The 10,935-nt window shown below is 62.5% G+C and overlaps 1 protein-coding gene across 1 annotated transcript; it reads left to right on the forward strand.

The window, feature by feature from the left end:
* The first annotated feature begins 1,338 nt into the window (after window positions 1-1,338).
* On the forward strand, window positions 1,339-10,914 carry LMAN2L (lectin, mannose binding 2 like). Its single transcript, XM_032203990.1, has 9 exons — window positions 1,339-1,477; window positions 2,925-3,043; window positions 4,091-4,208; window positions 4,973-5,055; window positions 6,642-6,674; window positions 7,044-7,205; window positions 7,280-7,394; window positions 8,650-8,769; window positions 9,267-10,914. Exons 1-9 carry the CDS (start codon window positions 1,339-1,341, stop codon window positions 9,407-9,409), a joined length of 1,032 nt encoding a protein of 343 aa, XP_032059881.1. The 3' UTR covers window positions 9,410-10,914.
* The last annotated feature ends 21 nt before the right edge of the window (window positions 10,915-10,935 follow it).

Consider the following 10,935-nt stretch of genomic DNA (forward strand, 5'->3'; position numbering starts at 1 on the left):
CGCCCCGCCGCGCTGCCCCGCCCCCTCCTGGCGGAGCGCGGGAACGCCCAGAGAGGGGCTTAAAGGGGCGATGGACGGTGGGGACCACAGGGGGGGGAGTGGGGGGGATAGGATAGGGTAGGATAGGATAGGATAGGATAGGATAGGATAGGATAGGATAGGATAGGATAGGATAGGATAGGATAGGATAAGGTGGGATGGGATGGGATCGGGTAGGACAGGATGGGGTAGGATAGAATTAAATGGGATGGATAGGATGGGATAAGGATGGGATAGGGTAGGGTGGGATGGGATAGGATAGGACAGGATAGGACAGGACGGGGTTAGGGGTGGGATGGGATGATAGGACAGGATAGGAGAGGGTGAGATAGGATCGGATGGGATGGGGTAGGACAGGATAGGGTAGGATAGAATAAAATGGGATGGGATAGGAGGGGATAGGGTAGGATGGGATGGGATTAGGATAGGATGATGGGATGGGATGGACAGGACAGGATAGGATAAGGAGGGATGGGATGGGATAGGGTAAAACAGGATAGAACAGAATTGGATGGGATTAGGATAGGATAGGATAGGATAGGATAGGATAGGGTGAGATAGTATGGGATGGGATGATAGGACAGGATAGGATAGGGTGAGATAGGATGGGATAGGATTAGGATGGGATGGGGTAGGACAGGATAGGGTAGGATAGAATAAGATGGGATGGGATAGGGTAGATTAGGAGGGATGGGATAGGATAGGGTAAAACGGGATAGAACAGAACGGGATGGAATTAGGATAGGACAGGACAGGACAGCACATGATAGGGTAGGATATGGGGGTATCTCTTATGTGGAGTGGGTCAGAGTGCAGAAGGAGAACGGATGGGGAGCAAAGGTGGGGAGATATGGTATAGCGCTAAGGGCACGGGGGGCGCTGAGGGCATGGAAGGGGAAGGTATAAAGGCATGGGAGGGGGCTCTTAGGGCATGGGGGGATCTCTTGCGGGGTGTCTAAGGACATTGGGGGGTCTAAGGGCACGGAGCGGGGATCTAAGGACAGCGGGGGTGGGGCGCTAAGGGCGTGGAGAGGGGCACTAGGACCCAGGGCGGCCGCTAGGACCTGCGGGACACGACTCGGGAAGCCGAGACCTGGCGGGGGGGCGCTAGGACCCGCGCAGCCCCGGTCCCCTCCCCGCTGCGGGCCCCGAGCCCCTCCCAGAACTACACTCCCCAGCACGCCCCGCGCGCTATCCCCGCCCTCCTCCTGACGGACGGCGCCGGGCGGCCAATCAGCTCGCGGCACCAGCGGGGCGGGGCGGCCAATGGGCGCGCGGGGCGGGCGGCGGCGGGGGAAGATGGCGGCGGCGGCGGGCCGGTGGCGGCCCGGGCTGTGGCTGCTGGCCGCGGCCGTGGCGCTGCGCCTGGGCGGGCCGCGGGCGGAGCAGACCGAGGAGCACCTGAAGCGGGAGCACTCCTTATCCAAACCGTACCAGGGTCAGTGGGACCGGGACCGGGACCGGGACCGGGATCTGTACCGGTACCGGGAACGGCACCGGGGGTCGGCGGGGCCCGGTACCGGGAGTCGAGGTGGGGGGCCCGGTACCGGGGGTGTGGGGCCCGGTGCTGGTTTTGGGGTGCCGGGGTTTGGGGGTGCCCGGTACCGGGTTTTGGGGTACCGGGGGGCGGTGGGTGCCCGGTACCGGGGCTTGGGAGGTCCCGGTGTGTGGTTCTGGGGTGCCGGTAATTGGGGTACCGGGGTTTGGGGTGCCCGGTACAGGGGTTTAGGGTACCCGGGACCGGGTTTTGGGGTACTTTGGGTCGGGGGGGGGCGGTATTGGGGGTTGGTGGGGCCCGGTACCGGATTTGGGGTGCCGGGATTTGGGGTACCGGGGTGTTGGGGGGCCGGTACGGGGATTGGGGGCACCGCCTACTGGGGATTGGGGTGCCTGGGTTTGGGGGGACCCGGGACTGGGTTTTTTGGGGGGGGCCCGGTGTCGGATTTAGGGGTTCCAGTGCTGGGTTGAGGGTGAGGGGATTTTGGGGGTGCTGGGATTTGTAGGGTGCCCGGTGTGGGGCTTTTTGGGGTGCCCAGTACCAGGATTTGGGTGCCCCACGTGTGGTTTAGGGGTGTGGGGATTTGGGGGTGCTGGGGTTTTGGGGCACCAAGTACCGGGTTTGGGGTGTGGAGGATTTGGGGTGCCTGGTACTGGGTTTTGTGGTGCTGGGGTTTGGGGGCACCCAGGTTTTGGGGTGCTTGGTGCATGGGTTTTGGGTGCTGGGGACTTTTGGGGTGCCCAGAGTGGCGGGGTTGGGGTGCCAGGTTTAGGGAGCAGGGGCTTTGAGGTTCCTGGTACCAGGATTTGGGATGCCCGGTGTGGGGGTGCCAGGGCTTTGGGGTTCCTGGTGCTGGGACTTGGTGTGCCCCGTGTGGGGGATGTTGGTGGCAGGGCTTTGGGGCGTCTGGTCCCAAGTTTGGGGTGTGGGGGGTTTGGGGTGTCCTGTGCGGAAATTTGGGGTGTCAGGGGTTTTTGGGGTGCCCACTGAGGGGGATTTGGGTGCCTGCTGCTGGGTTTGGGGTGCAGGGGATGTTGGGTGTTTGGTATGGGGATTTAGGGCACCTGGTACTGGGTTTTGGGTGCCTGATGCTGGGGATTTTGGGGTGCCAGGGTTTTGAGGTGCCCAATACTGGGATTTGGAATGCCCAGTTCTGGCGGTTTGGGGTGCCTGGTGGGGGTGTTTTGGGGTGCCCAGTGAGTGGCTTTGAGGTGCTGGAGATTTGGGGGGCCCTGTGCAGGTCTTTGGGGTATTTGGGTGCCGGGGCTTTGGGGTACCTGGTGCAGGGTTTTGGGGCTACCTGGGCCCTGGAGCTTTGGGCTGGCGGGCTTTTGGGGTGTGCCAGGATTCGGGGTGCCCGGTGGCGACCGCGTGTGTGGGCCGGCAGGCGTGGGCTCGGCCAGCTCGGGGCTGTGGGACCTGCAGGGCAATGCCATGGTGATGCCGCAGTACATCCGCCTCACCCCCGACCTACAGAGCAAGCGGGGCGCCGTCTGGAACCGCGTGGTGAGCCCCGGGCTGGGGGGGCAGCGGGGCCGGGGGGGGGCTGGGGGTACCCCCCGTGGGGTGGGGTAATGGGGTGGGTGAGGGGCAGGGTTTAGAGAGGGAGGTTTTGGGGTTAGGGGGCAGGTGGAAGGGTTTGGGTGTGGGAAATGGGGTGAATTTGGGGGAGTTTGGGGGGTTGGGGAAAGGGGGGGGGGAGCTGGGGGTGTGTGGTAGTAGTGGTTGAGGGATTTTGGGGAGTTTGAGGATGGGTGGGGGTCAAATTAGGGCAATGAGGGAGGTTGGGGGGGGGCAGGCCAGCAGGTAGGAGGGAGTTATTGGGGTGTGGGGGTGGTTGGGTGGGGGGTCTGGGGTAAAAGGGGGGGAAATGAGGGGGGAAATGGGGGGGAGGAGGGTGAGGGGGGCGGTGGGAATGGGGCTGGGGGCGGCAACACTGAGGTTTGCAGCCTGGGGATTCCTGCGTGGGCTGAGCCCCCTTTTGGGGTGACTGCTCTGAGGGGGGGTTCCAGCATGAATCTGGGGGGGGGTCTTGGGCTGCCCCATCCAGAGCCGTTCCTATAAAACACTGAGGGAGGTTTGGGGTTGGGGTTTTCGGTCCTCTTTGCAGCTCCCACAAACACCGCTGCCTGTGTGAGGCTCAGCTCCCGCCGGGCTCATCGTGTGCTGCGCCCGTTCCCGCAGGGAGCTCGTTTGCAGCTCAAGCTATAATTGGCTCGGCAGCAATTAGGAGCAATTAGGAGCGGGGCCATTCCCCACACCCCTCCGGCCGCCCATTCCCTGGGCACAAGTTGCCGACCTCGCTGCGAGCCCGGAGTCGTTTCCTCGGCTTCTTATAGCCCTGGGCTACAACCGAGTCCCTCGGCCTAATGATGTCCCTCGGGGTTAATTAAGAGATTAATTATCCTCGCTCCCATCTGAAGCCCAGGGAAACGGGGAGCGCCCGCGGGCTCGGCAGGGCCGTGGGCTGTGGTGGTGGTCGCTGCCTGCCCCTCGGTGCAGGGGGGCGTTGGGGGCTCCCCGATTTCACGCCCTCGTCCCCTCCTCCTGCAGCCGTGCTACCTCCGCGACTGGGAGCTGCAGGTGCACTTCAAAATCCACGGGCAAGGCAAGAAGAACCTGAACGGCGACGGCTTCGCCATCTGGTACACCAAGGACCGCATGCAGCCAGGTGAGAGCAGCGGGGCCCTCAGGACGGTGCCGGGTGCTGGCCGGGCTGCCTCGGGAGCCCTCTGTGGAATTGCAGCACTGTGGGGCCCGAGGGCTGCTTCCCCTTCATGCCGGCAGGCCAAAAAGGGAGTGACCGCCGTGGGAGATGCGTGGTGCTGGGGTTTGCAGGGTCTCTGGGAGGCTGGAGCCTGCTCGGCACCGTTGGGGCTTGTTTGCCTTGCTTGAGGCGTGCAGGGCGCTGTGCCTGGAAGCGTTGGGGCTTCAGCTCGATAGGGACTGGGCTGGGGAGGAAGCTGGAGCCTGGCTCAGCGCAGGGCAGGGGATTTAGCCTGTCCCTCTGAGTGGTGCCTGCAGCACCGAGGGTCTGTGCGTTCGTTTATCCACACAAGGCTGCGTGGAGCCCTGGAGCTCTGCAGTGAAGCCCTGTTCTGCGAGGTGACGTGGGCCCTCGCGTAGAATCCAGCAAAAGCTGGGGGCAGAAGAGCCCTCCCCAGTGATCCCCTCAGCCTGTGGCCTGGGTCTCCCTGCCACCGTGGTGTCAGCAAGCCTTTGCATGCCCTGACCCTCTACACCTTGCGAATTCAGCTTGCAGAGGGTTTCCCTCAGTGATTTGAAGGTAAACTTGTCTCTGCGCAAGCTGGAGAGCGCCAACCTCACTACCTGGCACAGAGAATGATGCAAAGGAACGCGTGGCCAACCCTGCCTGGCACTGCGATGCCTTCCTTGCCCCGCACCATCACCAGCAGCCCATTTTATGTCTTCTAGGACCTGTCTTTGGAAGCAAGGATAACTTCCTGGGCCTGGGGGTGTTTGTGGACACCTACCCGAACGAGGAGAAGCAGCAGGAGGTGAGCAAGGGGCGATAGCTGGCACCGTGCTGCTTGCAGGGTGGCACACGCAGCGCTGGCTCAGCACCCAGGTTATGGCCTGCAGCTGGGGCAGCCCTTCAGCCCCACGGCGAGGTGTGGTGGCCTCGGGCTCCTGACTCGGAGGCCAGCTGGCTGCAAGCAGACGCTGCTTGGCTTCCTTTGCTCCCTTTCCCTCTCTGTGTCGTTGGTTTCCACCCAGGGAAGCGATAACTTGGGTAGGTGAGAAGCTGCGGGGTGCTTCTGTCGTCAGCTTCACCCAGAGGAAAAAAAAATCCTGGGGTAGGAGAAAATTGGTGGATGGTGGATCTCATCACCTCTGCGTGGCGAGCTCCTGCGCTTTCTGAAGGCTGCTGGCAAGCAGCAGTTGAGGGGAGGCTGTGCCACGAGCGTGGGCCTTGTAGACCTCAAGCAGAGCAGCAGCCAGCCCCGGCCTGCTGAGCTGTTTTACGGCAGCCAGCCCTGCTGCAGGGCACGCAGCGTGCCTGTGCCGTGTCCCTGAAAGGTGCCCGTCTGCAGACCTTTGGGTTCAGGATGCGTTGTTTGTTTGCCTGGGGTTTATTGGTTTCTGTGGAGAAGAGGGTGCAGAGGCAGTTAGAAGCGGGCTCCACCCGTCCCGATGCTGGAGTCAGTTTTGTCAGCCCGAAAACAAAGCTGGCCCTGCCCTTACTTCCAGCTGCCCCTAGAAAACGGGCGTTGTTTTACCGTTTCACCCCAAGACGTTGGCACCAACCACCCCACAGCACCACCGTTACTCTTCACTGCGCTCCCCGAGGGACAGGGGGCACCGTTTGGATGTGCCCTGACCTCGGAGCTGTTGAGCAACCGGCAGCTTCTGGTCAGGCGTTGCCAGCAGCCTGTCCTGGCGCGGGGCTGGACTTTGTGCCCACAGCAGCTCCCTCCCGTTACCGGCACTGCTCGGGGACTGCCGTGGCACTGGGTAGGTGAGGGGTGAGGCTGTCCTCTTGACGTGCGGGGCTGTGGCCGTGCTTTTCTGAGGTAAAGAGGCACAGCAGCTCTTCTCTAAACAAAATAAAATCATTTATGGGACACGTACGGCTTAATAGCACAGTCAGCAGCTGGAGGGGCTGCCCTCCTGCCCCCGAATGAGGAAGGACAGAGGTGGAGGAGCGCCAAGCAGGCAGTAACGGTGGGGGGCTCACGGCTGCTTTTTCTCCTTTAAAAGTGAAAGAAGAGTTTTATTACTGAGGGAAGGGGGCAGGTGGCTTGTGGGACCCTTGGGAGCTGTTGGGGAGCTGTCGGTCACGGTCAGTGTCAGCGCCTGTGCTCGGGCACGTGGCTTTGTGCAGGAGAGCGGCTGCGCTGCACGGTGAGGAGCAGAAACGTGCTGCACGAGGGGGTTTCTGCCCAGCCGTGCTGCTTCCTTGCCCTGTGCCCCGGGATTTGGGACCTGGCCCCTACAACCCCCCTGTGCCTTCAGCCTGCGCTAGGCAGACAGCGTGCTGAGCTCTGCAAACTTCCCAGGTTGCGAGTTAATCCTAAGCTCTGGTCCGTGACCATTTTGCTTCTGTGCTCTTTCTTGCTTTGCGATAACCCCGGACTCGCAGGCTCAGAAGAGGAGGTACAGCCCGGGAAATCAGGTACTTGCTCTTGCCAACCCACTCGTTTCCAAGCTCTTTGGCTTCGCCTCCTTTCCCCGTGAGGGAATTCCCTCATCCGAGCTCCAGAAATCCCCGTGCGAGCAGGGAGGCAGGCGTGGGAGCTGCTCTCCATGCCAGCTGCTCGGTAGCCACGGCTGACCCAGAGGAGGAAGGCTGGAGGGTGGCGAGGGATCGCGGTCAGCTGCTGAGCCCAATTTGGGGAGGCACAGACGGGGAGTGAAGGAGTTTGGGGTGCGCAGGGTGGCGCGGCTCTTCACCCCGCAGGTGTGCCGTGACGCTGGCACGGAGTGGGCAGAGCGGTGTGGGGGGGGAGAGCCCCAAATTCACCCCCCGGCCTTGCCCCCGCAGCGCGTCTTCCCCTACATCTCTGCCATGGTGAACAACGGCTCGCTCACCTACGACCACGACCGGGACGGGAGGCCGACCGAGCTGGGGGGCTGCACGGCCATGGTGCGCAACCTCAACCACGACACCTTCCTGGTGATCCGCTACGTCAAGAGGAGGCTGACGGTGGGTGAGGATGGCCGGGGCCGAGCGGGCAGCCCCCAGCCCCCCCGGTGCTACCGCAGCCTCCTCTCCTTCAGGTGATGATTGACATCGATGGCAAGCACGAGTGGCGGGACTGCATCGACGTGCCGGGCGTGCGCTTGCCCCGCGGGTACTACTTCGGGACCTCCTCTGTCACTGGAGACCTGTCAGGTACCGCCACGGGGCCCCGAGTGCTGCTTCCCGAGCAGCTCTGGCAGGACTTAAGCAGCTTTGGGTGCTGGAGGTGCAGCTGGGTACGTGGTGGGGCTCACGGATGTGCCCGAAATCTCTCCGTGCTTTAGGCACCCCCAGGCTGTGAGTGGGAGCTGTGGTTTTTCGTCTTGCTGCAGTTCCCTAGGAGGCAAAACCCCGGTCTGGGTGTGCTGTGCCCCCGAGCACTTTGCTTGAGCTCCTTCTGCCGCTGGGTCAGGCTGACGGTGACACCCAGACGGTGACAGGGACACGGCCAGGCTTCAGCCAGCATCTCAGAGCAAGCGGCAGAGAAACGTGAGGGTCCACCTCCAAAATGCGAGCCCTGGGAGGAGTAACACAGAGCAAGCACTGAAAATCTCCTCCTGTGCTCTCCTGGCTCGACCCGTAGTGGCTGGGCATGGCCCAAGGGCGGTGCTGGAGGGAGCTGCACCCCGGGGGTTAAAACACGGGGGTGCTGTGCTGCCTGTCTGCGTTTAGTTCACGTAACACTTTGGATTTCCCAGCCCAAGAGTGGTGTTGTTGAGGAGGGGACCAGCCAGGTGTGTCTGGAAGCAGTGGTGCAACCAGGGCTGATGGAAATTGGGTTTTGCAGGGAGCCGAAGCCCTCTGCTTTGTTTTTCTCACTTCTAGCAGCGCTGCTTGGGGTGCCGGGAGGCCTGAAGTTACCCCGCTGTGTCTCTTTCAGCAGGTTTTAGCCCCATTTCGAGTTATGCCCCTACAAAAGCTCATTGATGGCCAGCGCCGGGCCCATTGTTGGCTCCAACAAAAGTTCCTTTTCTTTCTCAGATCTCTGCCTAATGCCCTGGGAGCTCGCAGGCTGGCGTGGAGCACTCGCCTTGTCCCACTAATAACTCGGCAGTCACAAGCAAAGGAAATAGGGGCCATGTGAGGCTGGTTCTAACACGCTCTTTTTCGGGTGGCTGAATGCTTTGGGGTCAGATGATCTCCCGGCCTGGGCTGTTGTTTCTCGGTTTAAGTAGCTTAAAGCTTCCCCTCGTCAGTGCTGGAGGAGGGCCCCGTGCTGGGCGCAGCTTTCAGCCCAGCGTGGAGCCTGCCCCGAGAGGTGAGTCCTCCCCGTGGCAGGGGACAGCCGGTGGCCTGGGGCTGGTGCCCGAGTTGTAACGTGCCGTGGTGCCACCGGTGGCACTCGGATCCCCAGCTGGAGCCGTGCCGGGCGCTGACACCTCAGGGCCTGTCTCTGCTCTGCTTGCAGACAACCACGACATCATCTCGCTGAAGCTTTACCAGCTGACGGTGGAGCGGACGCCGGAGGAGGAGAAGCGGGACAGGGAGGTGTACCTGCCCGTGGTGGACAACCTGAAGCTGCCGGGCAGTAAGTGGGGGGCTCACGGAGCAGAAAGCGCGGCGCCTCACCAGCAAGCCAGCCGAGCTCCAGCTGGGATCAGGAGGCCCGTGCCCAGATTTCTCTCACCCACTGCGACACAATCTGGGTCACAACCTGCCCTCGTTTGGCACAGGCGTGCTTGGAGGAGAAGCGCTGCCATCCAGAGCGTGCCAGGCTACCCATGCTCATGGCATCACCAACACGAGCTGTGCTGGGCTGCCCAAACCTCACAGGGGCTTGGACCCTGGTGGTGTTCGCTCCTGTCCAGAAATGTCCCCCCCAACGTGTCTGCTGGCTGTGTTACGAGGCTCTCACCAGCCTGCAGGGCTCCCAGAGCCTCGTTCCCAGCTACGGGAGCTCTTCCCACTGGTTTTGTGTCCTTCCAAACGAGCTCCCTGGAGGAATAACCCATGGGCAAAGCAGTGGGAGGGCGGGGGTGAGCTGATGGCCCAGCTCACAGCCGTTCTTCTTCCTTTGTCTCGCAGTGGAGGCGCCGCTGGAGCCCATGAGCGGCCTGGCTCTCTTCTTAATCGTCTTCTTCTCCCTCGTTGCCATCGTCTTCGCCATCGTGATCGGAGTCATCGTCTACAACAAGTGGCAGGAGCAGAGCCGGAAACATTTCTATTGACTTGGGAGCCTGCCTGGGATGGCCCCCCCATAGCCACACCCTGGCCCCCATCCCAGGCTGGCCAGAGCCCGATGGACCTGGTCCCGCAGCGGGGTCCCCGGTGTCCCCAGAACCCCAGCGGGGACGGCCACCACTTGTCATCGGGCTCCAGGACCCCCCCGATGTGAGCGGGGACCCCCAGCACAGCAGGGCTGGGGCCGGGTGCTGCGGGGACGGAGCCGCTGTGCCCTGAGGGCTTGCTGGGAGCAGGAGCCCCGCTCTGGGAGCTGTTTGGGGCTGGGCTGTGGGGTTCTGGCAGTGCCCAGCCCCCTCTCTGCTGTCCGGGGAACTCAGAGGTCGCCGCCTCGGCTGTGAAATCCCGGCTGAGAGCAACGCAGCGAGCGGAGCCCGGCCGAGCGCCCTCGTTCCTTGCCAGGCTCCGACAGCAGCAGCCCCTCTGCAGCGGTTTCCTTTCCAGGAGGGGTTTGCCGAGCTGCTCATCCCCCCCCAGGCTGCTTTTTAGGCCGTCTTTAGAGACCGGACTGCTTTCCCTTGGTTCCTCGAGCTCCCCCCACCACCGCACAACCCCTCCGTGTCCCTTCAGCCTCCCCCATTTGGTGTTTTGGGGCTGCTGACGGATTTCCTGATCCCCAGCAGCTCGAGCTGGCAATCCGCCTTCCCCCTGGGGGCTTAATTCCCTGCTCCCCTCTTTCACCACCCTTTTGCTGCTGCCTGTGGGGGCTCAGCCCCTCTCCCCCCTCCAGCATGCCGCTGCCCCCGCACGCCTCCCGCACCGGTGCTGTCTGCATGCCCGTGTCGTGGCTTCACCGGCTCTCCCCAGGGCTCCTGCTCGCTGCGTCCCGACCCCGCCGAGCTGCGCGGGCCTCTCGGAGCCGCAGCTCCTGCCCTGCAGGGAGCCGTGGTTTATTCCTACCTCAGCACCTTCTTGCTGTGTTTTTCTCACCGGCGGTCGCCAGAAGGAACAGCACGGCCGGTTTTGCCCCCAAAAGGATGGGGCGGCCGCGTTTTCCCCCCCTGGAGACCACATCGAGCTCCTGTGGTCGCTTTCCCAGAGCGAGGGGTGGTGGCAGGGGGTCCTCAGAGGGACCCAGGAGAGGGGAGAAATGAGGTTCAGGTTGTCCCAGGAGCATCCCAGCACCTCTGGGCACATCCAGATGGCGAATCTGCAGCACCCTCCTTGCTGGGGCAGGGCTGGGAGCCGTGGCCTCTGTACCCCGCTGCTTCCCGGGTGCTTTCTGACCCAGCCCAGGGGAGCAGTGGTGGCTTTTTTGTTTGTTTTTCTTTTTTTTTTTTGTGAGCAACCACTGCTTTTTTGGCACAATGCTGCCGCCGGGGTAGGTGGAAGTTTTTTTAGAAGTGCCCAGGCGTTCTCGTGGCCTGAAAGGACTATTTCTGGCGTTTTGCCTCCGTATTTTTTTGCCTGATGACCAGGAGTGAAATGCGTGCACCTCTTCCCAGAGCTGTTACTGGTGTCTTGGAATAAATGTTGGTGTGTGTGACACGGCCGTGCTCCTGGAGGTGAAGCC

The sequence above is a fragment of the Aythya fuligula genome, chromosome 27 (assembly GCF_009819795.1).
Source record: "Aythya fuligula isolate bAytFul2 chromosome 27, bAytFul2.pri, whole genome shotgun sequence".
NCBI classification, from domain to species: Eukaryota; Metazoa; Chordata; class Aves; order Anseriformes; family Anatidae; genus Aythya; species Aythya fuligula.

Excerpts from the sequence above, each read along its gene's own strand:
- LMAN2L (XM_032203990.1), top strand. The coding sequence starts at position 1,339 with ATGGCGGCGGCGGCGGGCCGGTGGCGGCCCGGGCTGTGGCTGCTGGCC. Across the intron at positions 1,478-2,924 it reads CTTATCCAAACCGTACCAGG|GCGTGGGCTCGGCCAGCTCG; the intron begins GTCAGTGGGACC and ends GTGGGCCGGCAG. Across the intron at positions 4,209-4,972 it reads CAAGGACCGCATGCAGCCAG|GACCTGTCTTTGGAAGCAAG; the intron begins GTGAGAGCAGCG and ends TATGTCTTCTAG.